Source organism: Rhincodon typus, chromosome 33 (genome assembly GCF_021869965.1).
Source record: "Rhincodon typus isolate 14 chromosome 33, sRhiTyp1.1, whole genome shotgun sequence".
NCBI lineage: Eukaryota > Metazoa > Chordata > Chondrichthyes > Orectolobiformes > Rhincodontidae > Rhincodon > Rhincodon typus.
In genome coordinates, this window is record NC_063364.1 from 9,258,292 (window position 1) to 9,284,168 (window position 25,877).

Below are 25,877 nucleotides of genomic sequence, written 5' to 3' on the forward strand. Positions count from 1 at the left end.
TCCTCTGATGCTGCTTGGCCTGCTGTGTTCATCCAGCTCTACACCTTGTTATCTCTAGTGTCTCCATTCTTTGCTTGTAACTCAAACTCTGACCGCCACTGACTAGCCTCATGACTCTTCTCACTGTGACTGGTGTCTGAATGTCTCCATGATTTCTCGACTATCAGAAATGGACACACATTTCAGGGTGTGGGCTGTTTAGAGTGCTGAATTAGTTCCCTTTGACTCAGGTAATGATAATAAAACTGATTCTACAGGTTACGGTCCGAAAGCATTTGCCTTTTAACCATGTGTTCATTTACTCTCAGTGGAGATAATAATGAAAGAAATCTCTCTCCACAAATAGGTTTATGACCGAGATTTGGCCACAGATGATTTCATGGGTTCTGCATATCTCAGTCTGAGTGATCTTGAAGTGAACAGGTTTGTAATCTAATGTTGATTAATACTTTGCTGTTTGTATACTGTTTGGTGTTATGCATCAAGTGATTGAAGTGGGTTATCTGATAGAGCAGTACCTGAGCTCTGAATATTGAAAAGTGTTCCTTGGATTTAGGCAAAGCAAATAAAAGATATGAAGTACTCAGACTCAATCGTCTGGAGCTAAGTGCTATTAAAAGCACAGCAATTGTTCACTGGCCTCGAGAGATTAAGAGATAAATTATAAATTAATGGAGACTGGATTTATGACTGTGTTGGCATACACAACAGAACTTCAGTGAAGAGCTGATATGACTTCTAATAGGGCACAAGAACTCGCCTGAAGTTTTAAAGTGCTTGAGCTAACAGATTGACTAAAACCGATGGTAGTATAATGAAAGCAGAGTACTGACCTTTGATTTAGTTCACGGCTAAATATCTGTCTCCATAATGGTATACACACACACACACATTAAAATGGCGAGTGTAATGTATTGACTATTCGGCCCATCAAGTTTGTGCCTGTTGTTCATTTTGGAGGTGTTATCCATTCTCTCCTCACATGAAATTTTCATTAACGAGAATGAACCCATTCCATGTTCAGCTGTTGAATCTCAACCCTTATCTTGCAGCAGTTAGAACTGGACAGAGATCACATCTGATTCTGCTCCAAGAGGGCTGCACTGTGTTAAATGCTGGATTTGTGATTTATTGTCATATATTCTCGGTGAATAAAGTTTCCCACTGGGGTCAACGGGATTGCAGACTTCATCCTTAAGAAGTGCTCCATTAAGTATGGAGCGAGCCTGATCTTGTCCATCTATTTCCATTAGCAGCACATTTACCATTGTACAGTTTGGTGTTACTCAGATTGTGAATTTTCCCCTCTGACACCACTGAATTAGTAATGAATGTGTAAATGGTATGTTAATGATCCATCGAAGAGGGAGCGGGTGGGGGGAATGGTACAGGGATAGAGCACAGAGACATGATAAATGAATTCAGTAAGATTGGATTTAAAGTTTTATAATAAAGGGAATAATCTCTCCCAACCCTGTGGCAGTCATTTTGCTTGTCTGCACAATGGACTTTTATATCCCTGTAGTGTCCAAACTAGGAATATGTTTCTATTTGATTGTTCACTAATGCTTGAGAACAATTTTATATTCTCTCCAATTGAGCTCCATTTGCATAATTCATACTGGGAGCACATATTGAGCATTTTAAGCATGGAAGCCAACGTGTTCCTCGCAATTATCTGCCCAGTGAAATGGACACTGGTTTCCTGGTTTAATTATAGCCCAGAAGGAGGCCTTCCTGCCCATCTCGTCCATGCTAGCTCTCTGTAGAGTAATCCAGTCGGTCCCATATCCTCTGCTATCCCTGCACATTTTCTTCCATTCCGTTGGCCATCTGATTGCCTCTTGTAATCACTCTCTGTTTCCCCAATTTATGTCGGCAGCAAGTTTGAAATTGAAATTGTCATCATGAAGTTCTTGGCTTTCTAAGCTCACTTACAAAGACCTAGGGTCAGATTTCCATCATTGAGGTTGAAAACCTGAGTTGTAAAATTTCTCGACTCATCCTCTTTATCTTTGGAGGCAGTTTGAAGGTGACTTTTGGGACAGGCAAATGCTAAGGTAGACTGAGTCATCTCTGTTCTCTGCAGTTGTGGCCCAAACCCAGTGATACCACTGCACAAATAAGTTTGTCTATAGTCTGCACTTACCTAGTTTCCACCTTGGGTTCACTTCATGCCCCACGTGGAGATGAAAGAAAGCGCAGACTGATAATGAGCTGTCACTTATGCAGTTGATACTGCAAGAAAGCCTCATTCAAAAAACCCAGCGGTAAAATGGGCAAGTGGTCAATATGTTGTAAAAACAAAAAAGCTTCTATTACTAACCACATCAAAGACAGTTAATCCTTTAGAAACCTCTTAAATCTGCCTGTTAAATGGTGAACTCAAAACCCCTGCTGAGATAATGTAGAGCTTCTGAAACTCAGTCAAGCATCAACAGCTGGCTCAGCTGTAATCGATGGCACAGTGGCCCAGTGGTTAGCACTGCTGCCTCACAGTGCCAGAGACCTGGGTTTGATTCCAGCCTTGGGTCACTGTCTGTGTGGAATTTGCACATCCTTCCTGTGTCTGTGTGGGTTTCCTCTGGGTGCTCCAGTTTCCTCCCACAACCCAAAGATGGATAGGTTTGGTGGATTGGCCATGCTAAATTGCCCCATAGTGTTCAGGGATGTGTAGCTAGGTGCATTAACCATGGGAAACACAGGGTTACAGGGAGAGGGTAGGGGGATAAATCTGGGTGGGATGCTCTTTGGAGAGTTGAAAGAGAGTCTCCAAAGACTGTGTGTGGATTTGTTGGGCTGAATGGCCTGTTTCCACACTGTGGGGATTCTGTGAACGACCCTTCGGAAATATCAGCCATGAGCTGTATTAAAACTGCAGAAGCAGATGGTGATTTTTTTTCGCTCTGGCCTATATTACATGGGCTTTGAATCAATTGAATCCAGCAGTGGGTCTGCTTTCTTTTTATTCCCATTGACAGCTGCAGCCTGTTTTTATTTTCTTCTGTAAAGGATTCAAATTCGTGCAGATCATGAATGTTAAACAAATCTTACCTTCCTTTCAGGATCTTTTATGCGTCTCTGTAAAATCATGGATGGTTTGAGGTGTTTGCACCAGAAGATATGGGGTCTGTGTGAACTCAGCACTCATCACAAATGGCACTGCTGAGTTTGGGATTCCTAATTTATCCACAACTGACAACAATGGAATCAGCTGGAAGTGGGAAAGGGACTTCCACATCAGGGTTGAACCCTCAATATTTAAACGACATAGAATTGTACAACATGGAAGCAGACCCTTTGGTCCAACTCATCCATGCCGACCAGATATCCTAAATCTAGTCCCATTTGCCAGCATTTGGCCCATATCCCTCTAAACCGTTTCTATTCATATACTGATCCAGATGCCTTGTAAATGTTGTAATTATCCCAGCCTCCACCACTTCCTCTGGCAGTTCATTCCATACATGCACCCACCTTCTGTGTGTAAAGTTGCCCCTCAGGTCCCTTTTAAATCTTCTCCCTCACACCTTAAACTTGTGCCTCTAGTTTTGGACTTCCCTACCCTGGGGAAATGGCCTTGGCTATTCACCCAATCCATGCCCCTCAGGATTTTATAAATTTCTATAAGGTAACCCCTCTGCTTCTGACGCTCCGGGGAAAATAACCCCAGACCATTCCGCCTCTCCCTATAGCTCAAACCCTTAAATCCCGGCAACGTCCTTGTGTCTGGAATTGGACTTCAGCCTAAAACCTTCTAAAAAGCATAAACCAGATGTGAAGGCAGCCTGGAACACAAATTTAACAACATCTTTGCTGAAGCAGGGAGACTAGAATTGAATACAACATGCCAAAAGTGGCCTCACCAATGTCCTGTACAGTTGCAACATGACTTCCCAACTCCTATACTCAGTGCACTGACCAATAAAGGCAACCATACCAAACACCTTCTTCACTATCCTATCTACCTGAGACTCCACCTTCAAGGTCTCTAGAGTTGGATTGACTGCATGAAAATCTGGTTTCTATCCTCTATAGTTCAAAGTTTGTGATTATGATTTGAAGACACTTTTTAACAGCATGGGTCTGCTCCCTTCTCTTAGCACCGTCCTGAAGGAATTGCAGCTCGATGACCCAAACAGCTTGGAGGAGTACATGGGCGAGATTATCCTGGAGGTAAAACTTGCCAACAAACCGAGGGATGGCAGAAGAAATGTGAGTTAAGTTTTCATTCTTTCCTGCTGCATGTTTATCCCTGCTTTTTCATGTGTCATTAGGTGTTAACAATGGATGTTCAATACAGTGAGAGGTGTGGTTTTTAGGTAAACTGAGAATTCATATTGCATTCATATTTGCATGTGTCAAATAGCATCCTTTCCCTCCACCACCGATGCTCAGTAGCAATACTGTGTACGAACTACAAGATGTGCTGCAGAAATTTACCAAGGTTCCTGCCTGTACTTTCCAAACACACAGTCACCGCATCTAGAAGGACAAAGCCATGGGAACACCAACAATGCAAGTTCTCCTCCAAGCCACTCACTATCCTGACTTGGAAATATATTGCAGTTCCTTTGGTCTCACTGGGTCAGAATCTAGGAATTCCCTCCCTCGTGGAATTGTGGGTGTACCTACAGCACATGGATGGCATGAAGGCAACTCACCACCACCTTCTCAAGGGCAACTAAGGATATGATATAAATGTTGGCCTGGCCTGTGGGGAAGACTGGAGTAATGTGCATCCATTAATTTGCGAAGTGTTCTCTAATACTTTGTGTTCCAGGTTGCCTTCACATCTGAATTTATATTTTTTTAGAAAGTTATAGGCTTAAGTCCAACTCCGGACACTGTATCACAGAAACATAGAAATTAGGAGCAGGGGTAGGCCATTCTGCCCTTCGAGCCTGCACCACCGTTCAAGATGATCGTGCAATCTCAGTATCCCATTCCCGCTCTCTCCCCATCCCCCTTGATCCCTTTAACCGCAAGGGCCACGTCCAGCTCCCCCTTGAATATATCTAATGAACTGGCCCCAACAGCTTCCTGTGGGAGAGAATTCCACAGGTTCACAACTTTCTGAGGGAAGAAAGTCTTCCTCATCTCAGCCCTGAATGGCTTACCCCTTATTCTTAGACTGTGACACCTTGTTCTGGATTTGCCCAACACTGGGAACATTCGTCCTGCATCCAGTCTGTCCAGTCCCATCAGAATTTTATATGTTTCTATGAGAACCCTCCTCATTCTTCTAAATTCCAGCGAATACAAGCCCAGTCGATCCAGTCTTTCCTCATATATCAGTCCTGCCATCTCGGGAATCAGTCTGGTGAACCTTTGCTGGATTACCTCAATAGCAAGAATGTCCTTCTTCAGACCAAAACTGCACACAATACTCAAGGTATGGCCTCACTAAGGCCCTGTATAACTGCAGCATGACATCCTTACTCTGATACTGTCATCCTCTCATTATGAAGGCCAGCATGCCATTAGCTTTCCTCACTGCCTGCTGCCTACATGCCAACCTTCAGCGACTGTTCCACCATGACACCCAGGTCTCATTACACTTCACCTTTTCCTAAACCACCACCATTCAGGTAATAATCTGCCTTCCTGTTTCTGTGACCAAAGTGGATAACCTCCCATTTATCCACATTATATTGCATTTGCCAAGTGTTTGCCCCCCTCAGCCAGTCTGTCCAAGTCAATGTTGCTTTTCCTGACTGATATTCCAGAGTAATATTGGGTACCATTATCGAGCCTGACTAGTGACAGGTTGTAGCAAGAAGCTCCCATTTGCTATTGGCCATAAACTCTCCCCAGGAACTCATTGAATTTGCTGAAGGAATATAAATGGTGTGTGAATTTACTGAGTTGGGGGTTTTACATGTGAGGTGTTGGTGCAACTGACTGGCAGTAAAGACGATCGTCGAAATCCAGTGGATTTTAATCGGATTTGCTACAGTAACTGTGCACTGGGCTTCTCATCTGAGGTTTTTCTATTGAATTCATTGCTGCTGGTCTATCAGTGATCTGGTATTGGTGCATATTGGCAGCTCTGACTCCCTCAGTCACCCCGATTGCTGTGAGTTGAACTATTATTGTCCAGTTTCTCTGTGACAGTACCTGCTTGGCGATACTCCCCATCCTTAATGGGATCTATAACCAAGAAGAGTAAGGGGATTTTTATTCTCACTGAGAGGGTGATGGAGGTCTGGAACTCACCGTGTGAAAGGTAGGGAGAGACAGAAACACTCATCATATTTTAAATGCTATGACGTACATTTGAAATACCATAACCTACAGGCTACAGTCCAGGAACCAGAAAGTGAGATTAGGCTGGATATCTCCTTGACAGCCACTGTAGATAAGATGGGCTGAATGGCCTGCCTCCATGTTGTAAAATTTTTATAATTGAAGCCAGCTTTGATGTTATCATGCTGCTTTAGCATTCAGATCAGATAGTATCTGGGTGCGCTTGAATGCACAATTGACAGTGTAGCTTAGTTCAAACAAATAAGCTGTCCACAACCTTCCATATTCAGTCCCTTCAACACTGACACAAAGCAGTATCAGTGTGACCCCTTCAAGAGATGGACTGCAATAACTCTCCAGAAACACCTTACAATCTCACAACCTCTTCCACACAGCGGATACATGGGAACACCACACGCTGCAAGTTTCCCTCCAAGCCACTCACCGTCCCGACTTGGAAATATATCACCATTCCTTCCGTGCCGCTGGGGCAAAACCCTAGAATGCCTTCCCTGACAGCACTGTGGATGTACCTACACCACATGGACTGGAGCAGCTCAAGTAAATAACTCACCGCCACCTTCTCAAGGGCGATTAGAGGTGGGCAATAAATGTTGGCCTAGCCAGCAATGCCCATGTCCAAGAAATGAATAAAAACTTCCGAGTGCCTTAAGGAGAAGTAGGTGATCTTGAAGTTGGCTGGGCTTCATATTAGGTTCAATGTCCCTCCAGGTAGTGTGCTTTTTAAAAGGTTCTTTCTAATCATTGAATTTGCCACCACTTTGCCCTTTGTTTTTAATAAAATGTTGTGTGTATGGGCTGAGGACCATTAGTTTGGAGGCAGCGCATAGTCAGTAAAACTAGCATGAGTCTGCCAATTGAACATCTTAACTGTACAGGCCCAGTACCTGCGGGGGAACTGCAGCCTAAAGTTAATATGAACCTTAATTAAAATAAAGCCCAATCTCTGTTACGACACTGAGTGCCAGTTGGACCCTCCTGTCGATTTACTGAGGGTGTTTACTCTCCTGTTCCCGCTGAGGGGAGATGATTATCTTCCGTGTTCCTGAGGAGATTGGGATTGCAGCAGGTTTTCTGAGTGGCACTTGGCAGATTACAGGATGGTGGTGGCATGTTTTGAGATCCCGGAGGTTAATTTGCACTGGATTTGCCCGTCCAAAAAAATTAGCTGCATAACCATGTATTGTTGCTGGCAGCATAATCGCTTGACATCCTGCTGTTAAATCCCAGCATTAAAAAAACACAGCAGAACAGAAAATGACAGCAGTGTAATTAACAAAAAGGGAATCACACCAACAAGGTCTGTCTAATTAGAAAAAACCTGAACCAATACAGAAAGCCACATGACTGGCATAAGTGGGCTGAATGAGATTGTTTGGAAAGCTTTTTATTTATGCAAGACTAATAGTGCGCAATTGCTAAATAAACCTTCATTTTCATTAAGGCTTGTGGAAATGTGAACCCAGTAAGCTTCAAGATGTAGATTTAACTCAGGGAATCCGTGTTTGCTGATGTGCATTTATAATGCGTCTTTAACATTGTAAAACATCTCAAGGCGCGTCACTTGAGTGCAATCAGACAAAATGTGATATGGAAATGTATCTGAGCCTCGTAGAAGGGCCTGGCTCCATTTAGCTATGGAGACGGCCTTCTCCCAAGTAGTCATAGTGTTGCTGAGATGTGCCAGTTTGACCCTGGCTGCGATTTATTTGCAATTATTTATTCAGATTCCAGAGTAGCTTCGGTGCGTGTTCTCTGTTGTTAGACAAGAGTGATCCCTTCAGAAACGGTGAATTTTTCATTAACAACTGCATTCCTCTGTTCATTCCCGTTTCCTACATCCTGTGCCACCTTGTATCCCATCTGTTGACCAGGCCCGTCACATCAGGAAGAAACGAGGGACGCATACAAAGGTAAAACATTAAGTTGTTTTTTGGTTTCTTTTTTAGTTCCGTGTCGATGCTTTTCTCAGCCTTAAGTTCCTAAAAGAAACAATTTATTTACAGTGTCAAGACTTAAGTCTGTAGACTACGTAATGTTTGTCTTTTTGAATTACCATTCATTAATTAAGTTGCCAGCACCAATATAATCAAGTATCCTGGAGAGTTTTTAATTTGTGCTCGTTCCCTGCATTAAGTTGTTCTGAAACAGCCGCTCAGCAAGTTTCCAGGGGTGAATGTTCCATCTTAGTCCCTCAAACTATTCTGATATGTTTTGGCAAATCTCTTGCATTTTCAATGAACTAAACTTTTTCTGTGGCAGTGATTTACCAGGGTAGGGTTTGACACTCCGGTTGGATGTGTTCCTGGAAGTTTAATCATGTGACCCATGTCCGCATGACCGCTGTACAGTTTCTGATCATCTGACAGTTTCCAGATCACCTAAAAGTGGAGGCCCGTAGAGTTGAGGGTTATTTGTGTGAGGAGTTCAGTCTGCTGCTTTGCACTTGCACCAACTCTGGAGCCATATTCCCGGGTTAAGGGTCATTCACCCCGTGGCATGTGTTCCGCTAGGAATTCCCGCTGACATGGGCATTGTAATCAGATTCCAGGTGAGGTTCCCCGATCCACAGCATCCAGATGTTAATTTCTGGGATGAGGAGGGACAAACTAGCTCCCCACTTTAATGACACAACCTTTTGGTTGGTTGTAAAAATGCCTTCAAAAAGGCTGCACTGGACTCTCAATGGCAGTAGGCCTGGAATCTGGACTCTCGATGGTAGTAGGCCTGGAGCCTGGATTCTTGACAGCAGTAGGCCCAGAATCTGGACTCTTGACGGCAGTAGGCCCGGAGCCTGGACTCCTGGTGGCGGTAGGCCCGGAGCCTGGACTGTTGGTGGCGGTAGGCCCAGAGCCTGGACTGTTGGTGGCAGTAGGCCCGAAGCCTGGACCCTGGACAGTGGTAGGCCCAAAGCCTGGACCCTCAACGGCGGTAGGCCCGGAGCCTGGACTCCTGGTGGCGTTAGGCCTGAAGCCTGGACCCTCAACGGCGGTAGGCCCGGAGCCTGGACTCTCGACGGCGGTAGGCCTGGAGCCTGGACCCTTGGTGGGGACCCTTTGAATTCCGGAACACCTTTCAGAGACCTTGAGCCTTGAAGCCACGCTTGAGAACCCAATTTGAACAGAAGATAAACTGTTACTTCAATAATTTCTTTTTATCCTCATAGTACCTCAAAATGGCCCCGGTTTGTGGCGACAAAACACTTTTCACTGTATCTTCAAGATATATGCGCCAATAAATAATCATTCTTTCATTCTATCCAATGAGCCTCCTACACTATTGAAATACAAACATATTGTCGGGTATGTAGAAGGTGAGCTGATAGAGTGTTTGCACACTGCATTGACACGAGTGCTCATTAGGAGGGATGCTGACGCAGGTCTGGGTGGTGGCGACTGTGTGGAGTTTGCACATTCTTCCTGTGTCTGCATGGGTTTCCTCCCTCAGTCTAAAGATGTGCACGTTAGGTGGACTGGCCATGCTATATTGTCCCTAGTATCCAAGAATGTGCGGGCTATGTGGGATAGCCATGGGAAATGCAGGGTTACAGGAATAGGATAAGGGGATGAGTCTGGGTGGGATGCTCTTTGGAGGGTTGGTGTGGACTCGATGGGCTGAATGGCCTGCTCCCACACTGGAGGGAATCTGTGATTGCTGAAAGTGCACTGTGGATACATTGAGATCTGTGTAGATTAAAAAAAACAAGCTGATAGTTTCACTCAATACTTAACTGATTATATATTTCTTCTGAAGCTGTTTGACCCTGTTATGTAATTTTTTGAATAGAAAACATGTAAATGCCCATCATAAATGTTTTGAACAGGCACTCTGGTTCCCTCAGCTTGAAACATAGAAATATTGAGTTCAGTCAGAGTTTGGAAATTTGTGCAGAAATTTTTTTACAAGTTTCTGGTTACGCTTCAGTCAGAGTAATATGTTCCGTTCTCTGGATCAGATTTTTGGAGAGATGGCAAGGAATAGATTAGGCATCAAGACAGGAGAAGCTGGCATCATTTACCTTGGAGCAGAGAAGGTGAAGGTAGACTCAACAGGGGGGTTCAGAATAATGAAATGCTTTAGTAGCGCAAATAAGGAAGAACTGTTTCCACTGGCAGCAGTGTTGGTAACTGGAGGTCATTCATTATTATTGTGAATGTTCACTAATGTCCTTTAGGGAAGTAAACTGCCATCCTTACCTGGTCTGGCCTACATGTGACTCCAGACCCACAGCAACATGGTTGACGCTCAACTGCCTCTGGACAATTAGGGATGGGCAATAAATGCTAGCCTAGCCAGTGATGCCCTCATCCCATGAATGAATAAAAAAAAAGTGTCTGTAAAATTTTCTGGTGCATTTTATTTTTCATTTCATGGGGTCATGTGGGCGTCATTAACTAGGGGAACATTTGTTGCTCTTTCCTAATTACTCTTGAAGTAAATGACTTGCTAGGCCATTTCAGAAGTTATCTAAGAGTCACCTTGAGTTGGAGTCACAAGTAGATCAGACTAGGTACGGTTTCCTTCCTGAAAGGACGTTAGTGAACTGGATGGGTTTTTCTGACAATTGATAGTGTCATGGTCACCGATACTAAGGCTAGTTTTCAACTCTGGATTGTAATTTAGATTTAAAGCGATCTGCAAAAGACGCAAGGGGAGGTAAAGGAAAATATTTTTCTCTCAATGAGTCGTTTGGGTGTGGAATGTGGTGCCTGGAAGTAGGTTCAATTGAGGCATTCTGGAGGGCATTGGATGGTTATTTGGATAGAACTAATGTGCATAGGTATGGGGGAGAAAGCAGGAGATTGGCACTCGGTAAAGATGCTCCTTTGATGATGGGCCAAATGGCCTCCTCCTGTGCTGTAATAGTTCTCTGATTAATTTGACCATCGTAAAACCAAAGAAATGGGATCAGGAGTAGGCTGTTTGGCTCATTGAGCCCGTCCTCCATTCCAAATTACACCAATGGTTGTAGTGGGATTTGAACCGACGGTCTCAAAATTAGCTTGGGCTTCTGTTACTACTTCAATGACAATGTCACTACACTACTCTTGTGCTGTAAGGGGAAACAATTCCAACTTCTTCGATCGATACAACTGATGGTGCCCAATCTGCAGTCATCAGTGCCTGGTTCAGTTATTACACCCTGCTGTGCTAAATGCTTTTGAAATGTCAGCCCATGACACATTTAAACACAGCAGAAAATTCAATGGTGAGCAATAGGGGTTTGGAGAGATGACTAAGCAGTTGGTTGGAGAGGTGGGAGAGAAATAGCGAGGGCAAAGGGTTGGAGGATAAAGTTCTTTTCAGTTGAGTCACTGGCAATGGTTCGGAATTGGCTGTCTGCCTAAGATAATGGACTGGAAAGTGGTCTGGAAAAAATTGTAGAGAAACAAGTGGTTCACTCAACATTTCTCTGCCAGCGTTTGTACTCCACACAGGCTTCTCAACTTTTTTTTTACAGAATCCCTGCAGTGTGGAAGCAGGCCATTCAGCCCATCATGTCTGCACCGACCCTCCGAGCAGCATCCCACTCAGACCCAACCCCCCCACCCTATCCCTGTAACCCAGTGTTTCCCATGGCTAACCCACCTCGCCTGTGCATCCCTGAACACTATGGGCAATTTAAGCATGGCCAATCCACCCTAACCTGCACATCTTTGGAGTGTTGGAGGAAACCCACACAGATACAGGGAGAATGTGCAAACTCTACACAGACAGTCACCGGAGGGTGGGTCCCTGGCGCTGTGAGGCAGCAGTGCTAAACACTGTGCCACAATATGTATGCCTGCCTTCTCTGCCCTGTGTGTGTGTCAAAGTTGGAGCAGGCGTGGGCGGTCATTTGTGAATTAGGGTAGGGAGTTGATAAATTGGCTGAAAACAGAGTAACTGTAGATGCTGGAAATCAATAACATTGGCAGAAATCGCTGGAAAATCTCAGCGGGTCTGGTGGAGAGAGAGCTGAGTTAACGTTTTGGGTCCAGTGACCTTTCTTCCGAACACATTAACCAGCTTCTTCTCCACAGATGCCGCCAGCCCTGCTGAGTACTTTTTTTCTCCTGGCCATTCCTGATTCTGTTACATTCGGTTTATGTTGGAGACAGGGGCATGGTAGCTGAAAGAGAGGTGCGAGGGAGTTGATATGTAAAGGAGAGAGGTCGTAGAGCCTTCGGCACATCATGTAGTGGAGCTTGAATGAGAGATCTTGTGGCACAGTGGTAGTGTCCCTATATCTGAGCTAGGAGGCAGAAATTCAAAGCCCCAGAGATGTGTCATAACATTTCTGAACAGATTGATTAGAAATGTCTACAGTGAGAGGCTAACGGAGGAGGGCAGTGTGATGTGTGATCTGGACTTAGCAGAAGCACAAGCAAGAGGCTCCTCTTTGATTTTAAGCAGCTCCTGTTTCAGTCACAATATCTCTGACTCCTATATGTGTCACTTTGGAGGCTATTGTTACAATTCCTTCTGATTTATTTTCACTTGCATGGAACTTCCAGCTCAGAAACTTCTACATCCATTTGAATTTTCTTCTTCAGTTTTCTGCCCAGAGACTAGTTCTTTGTGATTATTTTGTAGATTTTTTTTTTGATTATTTTGTAAAACTCCCAAGTGGAGTGTAGAAGCGATGGCTGAGGGTATTTCAGCAAGAGTGGGGCTCGAACACTGTGCTGCTGCTGCTAGTCTGATCTATAGACTAGCCGTACCCCACTATTTATTGGAATATTGTTGTTATTCCACCTTAGATGTCTACGGCCTGGAATGCTGCTGCGCTTTGGTCATTCAGCCCTGGGTCAGTGATCACTAGAGGGCAGTATTGAACTAGTATTCAGTGACCTGAGCCTCTTGTTCGTTGAGAGTTTGCTTTTCAGCCAAAGACATTAATAATGATTTTTAACAAAATCCATGTTAGTTCCATTATGCCTGACAGCTTCTTCGTTCCTTCCTTTTGTAATTCTCTATTTTAATAAAGCTTTATCGATGACAAATACGTGACTATCTTAACGAAAGCACGTCTAAAGATTTAAAAGATTACTGCATACTGTTCCTGTCCTTAATTAATTTAATGTACAAAGTATAGTTCCCAAATGTGAGTTTTACCCCAGTAATCCACTTTTGAACAGTTCATGTGCATTGAAATGAAATGTGCAATCATACCGTCTTTTTTCTTAAATGTTTCAGAAGTAGGAACTGATTTGCAGGAGAGAGGTTTATCTTTTTAAATAGTGAAGGGTTTTTTTGCTGTCTACTATTCCTGGATATATTCCCAAGTATCCGAACTTTCAGATATTTCAGCACTTCAAGGGCATCTGAGGAAGTTGGAGGGCAGTACAGATATCAACAAGTTAGGAAAATGGTGCTAAAATTAGCACAGCAAGGCATGTTAGCCCACTCCAAACGATATTAGTCAGATATTTACATATTTAAGTGGTCTAGACTCAAGTAGATAGACTCTAGTCAATAAGCATTGACAAGGGATTAGCATTTGCAGTGTTAGTGTTAGGAATTGGGGTGGAGAGCCTGGCAAATTTGGGTACTGGAAAAGAAACTGGAGCCAAGTTCCGTTTTTCCACACCAATTAATCAGTGGCTGAACATGTTAGCTTTGGAATTCCAATCTAATTGAAGGGATCTGTGCTTATGTACACACCAGAGTGGAGTGTGCTGACATGGAAACCAAGGCTTTAGGTGTGCAGTGAGCTCTGATGAGGATTTAACCGCCTTGCACTTCACTTTTGGAAAGTGCTAAACTCTCGAGAGAAACATTGCTTCTGGCTGTTTTCTGTGAAGCTGGAACACATCCACAAAAGTGCTCAGCCTTCACTTCGCTCGATAGTTACCCAAATGATGCATCCATTCACAATTGAAACAAGGCTAAATAAATACACTATCCTGGCTAAAATTCCAAAGAAAGTTGCAGAGAGTTTTACAACGTGGATAAATAAACAGCCTGCCTCTACTAATGGTTTAAAAATGCATTAATAGCCTCCTTGAAACCAATTTAGCTCTTTACATTCGGTCTGGCTGAGGGAATAAAGCTTCTTGAAAACTATGGGAACAAGTTTCTTCGGAACATTTCATTTCCCCAGCATTTTCCAGGAAACGTAAGTAGTTATTTTGCAAATGTTTACATCAGGAGAATTTCTGAAAACAAACATAGTTAACCTTTGGCCGACAGCAGGAAATGGAGGAGGAAAGTAAAGTGCAAAGCAAATTATTTTAGCAGGGAATCTGAATGTAATTATATTCTGTGAATTACAATATAAACTTTAGCATTACCTCCAAGGATCTGGCATCAAAGCAGGAAGAATGTTGCCCTGTTTTATAACATACCAGATCCTCGAAGACCTATTGACGAACTTCAATTGAAATTGTAATGAAGGTTTCGGAGGGCCCTGACAAATGAGGTCACTGCCATTTAAAATGTCACCTGTACCTCCTCAAGCATAGATACAAGCTGCTGGCCTTCTGGATATCAAAAGACACTGGAAACTATCATTCCTTGGGCAAATATTGCTTTTGCCCTAAATGCAGAGGCTTGAATTGCTCTCTGGTGTTTTTCAAGTTATTTTAAACTTGAGCTTCAAGGCTTGAGCCATGAGACTGTAGCCCTGAGATCTTCAAAGAGTTCTGGGAGGGGGCGGTGTTGGGGGGGAGCGATAGAGGAGGCGTTGGGAGGGTAGAGAGCGGGGGAGGGTAATGTCTCTCTCAGCGATGAGAGTATGTCGACATTTCCCAGTATCAGTAGCAATAGACCAGATGTGAGAGCATTGTAAAGAGGCTGTCAATAGATCTAGCCAGTGTACAGGCCAACTCCAGCTCTCTTCGCCTGCATCCCCCCTATTCTCATACTGTTCAGCCATATGGAAGCAATCTTCATCGTCTACCAACGCACTCCCCCGCCCCCAACCCCCTACCACTACCCACCTCCACCCTTGGCCCTTTAATGGCTAACTTTGGAATCCATTTTCATGTGTCTCGCAGGGCTGAGGAGAGCAGTCTCATGAATTGACCAGATAGAAGTCACTTCCAAGATAAACATGCAATTTAAAAGTTAGACATATCAGGCCGCAGATTTCTTTCGGACGTATTTCAGAGAAAAATAAGCACTGCTATCCATCTTCAGCAAATGCCAGGCATCAGCAGGATCCTTTGATCCTCTTTGAAAAGTTATCCCCGCCCCTGCCCCTGACGAAAATGTAAATCCACAAGCACTCTCCTACACTAGAGGGTACAGCCCCTGCACTTTGAAGTTTGACCCCGAAAACAGCCCATGACTTTCACTCTAAACAGTGCCTCTCTTTTCATATCACATAACCTCAGGAAGTCCGAAAGGCTTTGTAGCCCGGGACACATCTGAACTGTAGTAGCTTGAGTAATGTAGGGGAAATTCAGCACTCAGTTCGCACACAGAAAGCTCCCACAAAACACCATGATAGGATTGGAGCAGAGGGACCCTCTGGGTCTGCACATACAAATTGTTGAAAGTGGAAGGTCAGGAAGGTCGGCTGTCGCAAGAGAGGCCAACATTTTTAGATTTCAATTTACGTTTTATTGTCACATGTATTCAAATACAGGAGTACTTGAGTACAGTAAAATATATACAGTGTCACCAGTCCCTGCGTCATCTTGGGTACAAGGGTACCCAGGTACAAAATTTTAGGTACAAAAATAAGTTAAAAGAAATTCATCACTACAGTTCTTCATTCCTAATTGCTTAGAGCTGTGGGTCTGGGGTCATATGTAGGCCAGACCAGGTAAGGATGGAGGCTTCCCTCCCTAAAGGACATAGTTAATCATGTGGGTTTGTATAGCAGTCAGCAATGGGTTTCATAGTCATTGTTTAGACTCTTAATTTCAAACTTTTTTTTGAAATCAAATTCCATCATCTGCCATGGCAGCGTTCGAACCTGGGTCCCCAGATCATTACTGGGTCTCTGGATTAAGGGAATAGTGATATTACCACTAGGCCACTGCTGAGATGAGCACAGGGGTTCTCTGGGTATATACATAGAAACTGTTGAAAGCAGAAGGTCAGGCATACGATGCTTGTTAGACCTCAGCCGGAGTATTGATATGGGTACTGCCCTGTGGGAAGGTGTTGGAGAGAGTGCAGAAGTGGTTTACAAGAATGGTTCCAATGGTGAGGAGCTTCAGTTAAGAGGAAAGATTGAAGAAGTTGGGGCTACCTTTGGAGAGAAGAAAGCTGAGGGGTGATCTGATTAAAGTTTTCAAATTTATGAGCAGGCTGGACAACATTGATAGGGAGAAGCTGTTCCTGTTGTAAGGAAAGGGCCGAGATTTAAAGTGATCTACAAAAGAAGCAAGGGAGAAGTGAGGAAAAACATTTTCACGCAATGAGTAGTTGGGGGTGTGGCATGCACTATCTGGAAATGAGGTGGAGGCAGGTTCAGTTGAGGCATTCTAGAGAGTGTCGGATGGTTATTTGGGTAAAAATAATGTGTGAGGGTATGGGGAAGTAGTGGGAGATTGGCACTGGGGGTTGATGCCCGTTTAATGAGCCGTTGAGGCCAAGATGGGCCAAACAGTCGAATCACCATAACAGATTTGGGGCTGCATGGTGGCTGAGTGGTTAGCCCTGCTGCCTCACAGCACCAGGGACCTAGGTTCAGTTCTACCTTCAGGCGACTGTCTGTGTGTAGTTTGCACATTCTCCCCATGTCTGTATGGGTTTCCTCCCACAGTCCAAAGATGTGCAGGCTAGGTGGATTGGCCATGCTAAATTGCCCATAGTGCCCAGGGATGTGTAGGTTAGGTGGGTTATAGGGGATGGGTTTGGGTGGGTGCTCCAAGGGTCAGTGTGGACTTGTTGGGCCAAAGGGCCTGTTTTCACACTGTAGGGATTCTATGATTCTAGATCCGTGAAAGTGACTCCTCAAGTAAATGGATTCTTAGCACTCTATAAATAAAAACATACAGCACAAAAACAAGGAAGTTACAATGACCTTTTCCCTATGGTGGGGAATTTCAAGTCTAGGAGGTGTATTTTTAAAGTGAGAGGAGAAAGATTTATAAAGGCTTGAGGGGCAACTTTTTTACACAGAGTGGTTCATGTGTGGAATGAACTTCCAGACAAAATGGTGGATACAGGTACAATTACAATGTTTAAGAGACATTTGGATAAGTACATGAATAAGAAATGTTTGGACAGATGTGGGCCAAGTGCAGTCAGGTAGGACTAGTTTCATTTGGATTATGGACTGGTTGGACCGAAGGGTCTGTTTCCACGCTATATGACTCTATGACTATGACCCTTTATAGAACACTGGGACTACACTGCAGTATTGTGTCCATTTCTGGGCATCACATTTTCAGAAGGCCGTGGGGGCATTAGGGAGCGTGTTGAACAGATTTGTGAGAATGTTTCCAAGGATGGGGACAGATGGGAAAAGCTGGAGCTGTTCTGCTGTGACAAGTGGAGGTTGAGAGGAGATTTGCTGGAAATGATACAAGTTATGGAGAAGTCTGGGCATGTGGAAAGTGAGAGGCCGTTCCCAGTGACTGAAGGGTTGAAGATCGAGCCGCACTGATTGAAGGTGAGTGGCAACAAAAAACCCCAAAGGTGATGTGAGGAAAACCTTTTTACACAGTGAGTGGTTTGTATGTGGAGTGCAATGCCTGAGAGTGGGTTAGAGGCAGATTCAATCATTGGTGTCCAAAGGGATTGCGATTAGTAAGTTTGCAGATGACACCAATATTGGAGGTGCAGTGGACAGCGAAGAAGGTTACCTCAGATTATAATAGGACTTTGATCAGATGGACCGAGGAATGGCAGATGGAGCTTAATTTTGATAAATGTGAGGTGCTGCATTTTGGAAAGGCAAATCAGGGCAGGACTTATACACTTAATGGTAAGGTCCCTGGGGAGTGTGACTGAACAAAGAGACCTTTGAGGGCAGGTACATAGTTCCTTGAAAGTGGGGTCGCAGGTAGATAGTGAAGAAGGCGTTTGGTATTCTTGCCTTTATTCGTCAGTGCATTGACTATAGGAGTTGGGAGGTCATGTTGTACCTGTACGGGACATTGGTTAGGTCACTTTTGGAATACTGCGTGCAAGTCTGATCACCCTGCTAGAGGAGGAATGTTTTGAAACTTGAAAGAGTCCAGAAAAGATTTACAAGGATGCTGCTGGGGTTGGAGGGTTTGAGCTATAGGGAGAGGCTGAATAGGCTGGGGCTATTTTCCCTGGAGCATTGGAGGCTGAGGGGTGACCTTGTAGAGGTTTATAAAATCATGAGGGGCATGGATAGGGTAAATAGACAAGATCATTTCCCAGGATAGGGGAGTCCAAAACTAGAGGGCATAGGTTTAATGTGAGAGGGGAAAGATTTCAGAAGGACCTACGGGGCAACTTTTTCACACAGAGGGTGGTGCGTGTATGGAATGAGCTGCCAGAGGAAGTGGTGGAGGCCGGTACAATTACAACATTTAAAAGGCATCTGGATGGGTATATGAATAGGAAGGGTTTAGAGGGATATGGGCTAAATGCTGGCGAATGGGACTAGATTAATCTTGGATATCTGGTTGACATGGACAAGTTGGAACTAATGGGTCTGTTTCTGTGCTGTACACTTCTATGATTCTATAACTGACTGAGAGAAAAATTGCAAGGCTGGTGGAGAAAAGGCCAGGGAGAGGAACTAGCTAAGTTATCTTACCGAGAGCCAACATGGCCACACTGGGCTGAATGGCCTTCTGCGCCCCAACCATACGATGTTTTTTGAATTTTCTTGCGTCCGTCTCGTTCACCAGGTGACCTGTGAGAGCAGAGAGCAAGGGTGACATTTAGTAGGCATATTACTAAGTTTTGTTTCTGACCACGTGAGTTGGAGGGAGTGTTTTGATCTAATTCAGGCAAAAGCAAACCTTTCAGAAGGCTCCAAAACAACCAAGGGGGAGCTGACACCATGTTAGTCATGGGAATGATGTGACTATGGATCTGTTGCTGTAATTTGGCTTTAGTATCCCAGGCACAACAGTCTGTTTCCAAGAGAGATGAGAGAGGGCCCATTCCAAGGCCTATCAGAATAAGCCCATAAACTATGCTGACAGGTCACCCAAAGGTGTTGGGATAGACAGGTATCTGCCCTTTGAACTGAGGGAAAGTGTGGTATTGGGAGGATAGAATTTAAAAAAAAACTATTGTGAGGGAAATTGAAAATGATGGCGTCTCCTCAGAAAAATGCCCTCGATATCCAGAGGGACAGAAGAAGGAACAGCGGATGCTATAAATAAGAAACAAAAACAGAAATTGCTGGAAAAGCTCAGCAAATCAGAAAGCATCTGTGGAGGGAAATCAGAGTTAATATTTCAGGTGCAGTGACCCTTCCTCAGAAAAGATAGCAGGCTTGGAAATGAAAGTTTTGGTCATGTTGGGCCTCCATCTTGTAGTATACATGGTAAATCAGAACACAATGCCACATTCGCCAATTTTACTTGGTTTTCGCGCTGTGACAGATGTTCCTGCTAATGTTTAGTTGGATCTCAGAAAATGGATAGACTTTGTTAAAAATAGTTATTGTTAAAATGGAAATATGAATCTGCATATGAGGAATCTTCTGAAGTATCTTCCCCTCCAGCTCTCTGTGTTGTGCAAAGCTGATAATCCTCTAACAATTTCACACTGAGGAATGGGATGTGCCATTTTGTGACCTTGATGTGGAGGTGCCGGTGTTGGACTGGGGTGGACAAAGTCAGAAATCACACAACACCAGGTTACAGTCCAACAGGTTTATTTAAAATCACAAACTTTTGGAGTGTTGCACCTTTGTCAGGTGAAATCTGATGAAGGAGCAGTGCTCTGAAAGCTTGTGATTTTAAATAAACCTGTTGGACTATAACCTGGTGTCATGTGATTTCTGACTTTGTCCACCCATTTGCAGTTCTAGTTTCTTAGCTGTTCCCTGCAGTTCCTGCCTCCCTTAAATTGTTAAATTCCCAACTAAACGTCTGTCCACCCAACAAGTACCTCAACTACTTTTGCATTGGGTTCCTCTGGCATCAGTGCATTCTGCATCCCTTTTGTGAAATATTTTTTCCAGGGTGTCTTTAATGATTAACAGTCTTATTTTCTGTCCCACAGGTAACTGAAAGCTGTTTTTGTTTGTGTAATTTAAATATATTAAATCAATGACTGAACTTGTTGATCGCTATGAGTTCCAGCTCTGAAGTTACCATCTCTCTGTCTTCTGCATGTCTCCACATTTGTGATTGGTGGAAAAGACTAGCCTCATCCAGAATATCTGCCTGTCTGATAGCCTTTGGAAAAGCCAGCTGTGGGACAGCATTGTTACTATCACTCTGTTTGAAGGAAGGGGGTTCAGAGAAGATGCAGCTGAAGGATGCTACGTCAAATTCAGGCTGGGAGAGGAGAAGTACAAAAGTAAGGTAAGCAGCAAGGGACATTTTTGCATTTATATAGCACCCTACCTTATATTCTTGGGATAACCCAAAACATTTCGCAACCAATGAATTGCTTTTCAAGTGATGGTTTATTTTGTTGTTGGGGAAATTGGGCATCAAATTTCTTCTCAGCAATATTGCACATTCTGGATATAAGCTGAAAGAACTGTGGATGCTGTAAATCAGAAACGAAAATAGAAACAGCAGGTCTGGCAGCATCTGTGGAGTGAAATCAAAGTTAAAATTTCGGGTCGAGTTGCCGTTCCTCAGAGCTGCTAGGAAAATGTTTGCTTTTATACGGAAGACAGGGTTGGGGCAGGAGGTAAGGAGCAACCGATAGGTGGGGATAGAGCCCAAAGAGGGAGAAGAACACTTGGACAGACAAAGGAGTGGATAACGATCTGGCTAGGAGGGTGAATAGCTATTAATGGGGACTGTTAGTGGTGAACAATGGGTTGTGTGTAATAGCAGACCATGTGACAACACGTTCTGGGGAAGGGTCCCTGTACCCAAACAATTAACTCTGATTTTTTCCCTTCACAGATGCTGCCAGACTGCTGAGCTTTTCCAGCAACTTCTGTTTTTGTTCCTGATTTACAACCCCTGCAGTCCGTTCAGATTTTATTGTGTATGTGACAACAAGGTCTTTGCCTGTCCAACTGTTTTTCTCTCTCTTTGGGCTCTATCGCGGCCTATTGTTTAATTCCTTATCCTCTCCCCCCACCCTACCCTTTGCATAAAAGCCAACATTTTTCTAGCAACCATCGGTTCTGAGAATGGGTCACTTGACCCGAAATGTTAACTCTGATTTCTGTCCACAGATACTGCCAGACCTGCTGAGCTTTTGCAGCAATTTCTGTTTCTATTGTAGTTGCACATTCTGGAGCTGGATAATGACCATTTTAAACTGGTTCATTGGTTTTGGTTGAGAGTTCAGTGTTGGCCAGGACAATGAGAAGCTCCCTTTCCCATTTCAGGATCTTGGACGTTCACCCTTGGTTTAATCTCTGTGTTGAAAGATGGCAGCTCGCTGATTGACTAATTCCCCACAGACTGAGTCAACTGTAGTCCAACACTTGCTGCACATTAAGGGGCCAAATCTCGCTAGAGTGGGACATCCTATTATCAATTGGCGTGAGTTCAGCTGCCTCCTTCTGGTTGAATGTAAGTGCATTGTATTGTGCTGGAAATGCACATTGAGGGGGCATCTGGACCCCTATGAAGGATGGCAACATTAGCTGGTCTCCTTTGCCAAAGAGATTTAAAGATTGAGAAGAGAGCAGAGAAACATTGGAGAAAGAGGGTGAATTTGATTCATGATCACCAAGGGGATGAATCATTATCGGAGATATGCAACCGAGGTTAAAATTAGATCAGTCACAATGACGAAGGAGAATCGAAGGGCTGAGTGGCACACTCTAGTTCCCTTGTATGCATTAAAATCAATCAGACACAAAGGGAAATAGAGCTGGAAAGAATGATTGGATTAAAAAAGAGAGAGGAAAAGGACAAAAATGTATGGTAAAATTTGAAATGTTTTCCAACTTTAACATGCAGGAAGACATTGAACAGCTCACATTGTTCCCTTTCTGAGCCCAAAAGTGAATTGAGCATGAACGTGATTGTAGCAAAGTCAGCCAGGTGGACCTCATAGAATATGACTTCCCTGATTGGACCAGGTTAACAGCCCCAATCTGGGAGTCCTGGCTGACAAATAGAAATAGGAGTGTCAGAGGTTCTGTTCACTCTGAGAGCTGGCTCTGAGGGAGTTGGACCAGTGTCAAGTACTATGCACATGTAAATAAAGGGTGACTTGGTGACAGGATACTGGCCTCTGTGGAGTTATTTCCGCGGTAATGTTATTAAAAGGGTATTTACTGTCACTGCTGAGCTGTGCCTTCAATTAAATAAATAATTGCTCTGAAACTCTAGCATCTCCTTAAAAGTAAAGGACAGTTTTGAGGGAGACATGCTAATTATGTGTTGTCTGAATTGTCCAGTGAGTTTAGGAAATAATGCGTCTCCACAGTGCATCCTTTCTTCTGTTGACACTGCTGACTGGTCGGCATGCAAATATCAGTGTGTGCCTTCAGTATGCCATTATTTGCAAGGGAGGTTGGCCCATGTGTTAAAATGTGGCTGTGTGGAAATGTAGAAACAGGAGAGTGAATCTACGTAAATTTACTAATGAGAGAGACTTCTGTGTTATCAAAACAGATTGAATTGAATTAGCTTTATTATTACATGTACTCACATGAGTACAGTGAAAAATTTACTAGTCACCACTTATGGTCCCACCTTAGGTACCAAGGTACAGATTCTTTCCGAGCCTAGTGTCGTTCTGTGTTTGTTTCTGGAGTCTGAGACACTTTATCAAAATAAACGGTGATTTTGTATGCCTAGAGATCATTAAATATTTGATACTTCTCTGCAAAAGATACTCCCTGCATTTTGAAAATCCTTAGAATAGTTTTCAAAGCTTTTCCAAATCCCATCTTGGAATTCTCATCCAGGCCTCTGCACCCATCTGATCTTTTGTGCATCGTTGATCTTCATTGCTTCACCCCTGGTGGTCATGTTTTCAGTTGCTCAAGGCCCCAAGTCCTGGAATTCCCTTCCTAAGCCTCTCATGCTCTCTCTCTCTCCGTCTCTCCTTTGCAGCATTCCAACAAACCTGTCTCTTTGATGAGAATTTTGGCCAACATTCCTGAAAACTCTACATCTGTCATATTCTGTTTTTTTTTGACCTTCCTGTAAAGCAGGTTGGGATATTTCACCAGGTTGGTGGTGCTATGTAAATGCAAGTTGTCATTAATAGATGTAGAAACTCTTATCACACATCCAAAATGATCCATAAACTGCAGTTGGTGTTGATTTGTCAGATTGTGTCCTCAGGAACCGCTAGCGGTATGGCTCTGTTACTGAGTAGTTGTCCCATTCCCGAAAGTTGGATTAAGTCCAGTAACTTTGCCGTCAGCTCTCTCCTCTTGGAAGTCGCCCAAAATCTGAACATCACTTCACGCTTTAACTATTCTCTCCTCTCCAGGTTCTATACAAATGCACAAATCCTCAGTGGCGAGAACAGTTTAATTTCCACCTCTTCTGCGACAGGACGAATATTTTGGAAGTGGAAGTCTGTGGGAAAGGCAGCCAAAAACAGGAAGGAAGCTTTGGCATGTAAGTTCCTTATTTGCTGTGATTCATTTTCAAATTTTACAAGGATGCAAATAAAATGCTGCTGGAATAAGAAAGGTACTTAGTATTTAGTCCATATTCTGCCTAATTCGCTGGGTTTGTATTATTTATTTCTGACATGTTGGTGGCATTGCTAAGGTTGTATTTGTTGCCTGTCCCTAATTGCCCTGATGGTGTTGAGTTAATGACAGAATGTTAAGCTGGAATAGGGGAATCAGCGTCCTTCCCTCAAGGCCATAGAGTCAGCCAGTTACTTACAATTTATATAACTGTTCAGTAACACTTCTGATCATTTTCAACGTTTTTAGCTCCTAAAGGAGACTGAGAGTTTAACAGACAAATAGCACAAGACCACTCACTCAGCTTCTCCATCCTTGTTACACTTCACTCCACAGTCTCTGGATTGCAAGTTCACTACATTAACCAGAAAGCCACTGGGATGTGTGTATACTTTGTGGTCTCTTTTTCAAGCCCCTTCAGAGGACGTTAGGACGGGTCTTAAGTGGCAGGAGTTAAATTATCAGGTTTGAGAAGGCTCATGCCTTTTCTGGTTGGTGTAATATTTGCCTTACTGTTTCCAGCCCTGGACAAAGACACAGCTATAGCAGACAAAGGCTACTTAATGCCTGAAGGTCATGGACCATGATATTATCAGTGCAGTGACTTGTTTTTAGCCTGAGCATGGGGAGGCTGGTGCTCTTGGTAACAACACAGGGGCAGGAGGAAGTGACTGGTTGGAAAAGGCTCCCTTAAGTTATAATGCTTTTGCCATCCCTTGACCCATCAACCCTGCTGACTGCTTTGCATCAGTGAGTGCCTTTAACGTGCCATTCATTATTTAAAGTGCGGGGGATTTGGTCCAAGTGTTAAAATGTGGCTTTGTTCAAGTGCAGAACAGGGGAGTGAGTCGTTGTAGATTCGTTGTGTATTATCAAAACTGATATCATCAGGTCAGCACCAGGAATCCACAGTCTTAGATTCTGCTAAATTTTTGCTTAAATTTAGGGTTAACGTTTAGTGAGGTGGGCAGAGAAGGAGCTCCTGCTCAGGCCTCAGGCCTTTGGCCTCCTTGGCCCTAGTCTTTGCCTCTTGGCAACCCATCGCACCCAGACTTTGGATTATTTTAGGCCCATCTCTAAGAGTGGCAGAATAGCCCGGTATGGCCTGTTTTTAGCACTTTATCACTCTTCAGCCTCTCTGTTAACATCAGGGCAAATAGGGCTGCCTGTTCAAAGCCACTTACTGATTGTAGCTGTGATGTGGTTAAACATGGCAAATTTGAAATTCTGCATCAACCTCATTAAACTGTTAATCCCAGTTTAAGGGATAGTCAAGCCTCGGTACAACAGATACAAAGGCTGCAGGTTTCCACAGGTTAAGTATGAACATTACAAGAGCCAGGAGCAGGAGTAGGCAATTCTGCCCCTTTGAGCCTGCTCCACTATGATTGTGGCTCTTCTTGGTGTAGTGCAGAGATAACGTCCCCTGTACCCTTTAAATTTGTGGACTGCATGAAAAGCAAGGGTGTCAAGACCTGATTGTTGATGGCAACAATTAACTAGGAGGATGTAAAACAAAAGATATTAGAAACGGTGAGGAAATCTGAATTGTAAACAGGAAATGCCAACAACAACTCAGCAGGGCCAAGAAGCATCTGTGGAGAGAAGAAAATGGCGTTCATGATTCAAGTCTGCAACTCAGGACTGATACTAATGCGGGTGGAGGGGCTAAAGGTCAGGATTAGCATGTTTAGCAATGGACGAGTGATGTTATTTGTGTGAGTATTTGGCTATTGGGGCGGAGAGAGATTTCTTCCAGTGGTGAAAATGCACAATTAACACTTAACACAAGCAACACATACTGGTGTTGATTTCAGGAGCTGGGAGGGAGAGTTTCCATAGTGTTCTCTTTTATACTTTCATGAGATTGCTGGCTAGGAATTCGTTGCCCATCCTGAATTGTTAAAAAGCAAGTAGATAAGCAGATGAGATA

General features: G+C 43.7%; 1 protein-coding gene across 1 annotated transcript in view; it reads left to right on the forward strand.

The window, feature by feature from the left end:
• LOC109923496 (multiple C2 and transmembrane domain-containing protein 2) overlaps positions 1-25,877 on the forward strand; it is a 432,499-nt gene that overhangs the window by 205,760 nt on the left and 200,862 nt on the right. The window contains 5 exon segments of the mRNA XM_048616107.1: positions 347-423; positions 4,104-4,215; positions 8,145-8,183; positions 20,511-20,675; positions 23,737-23,867. Coding sequence (XP_048472064.1) covers positions 347-423; positions 4,104-4,215; positions 8,145-8,183; positions 20,511-20,675; positions 23,737-23,867 — 524 coding nt within the window.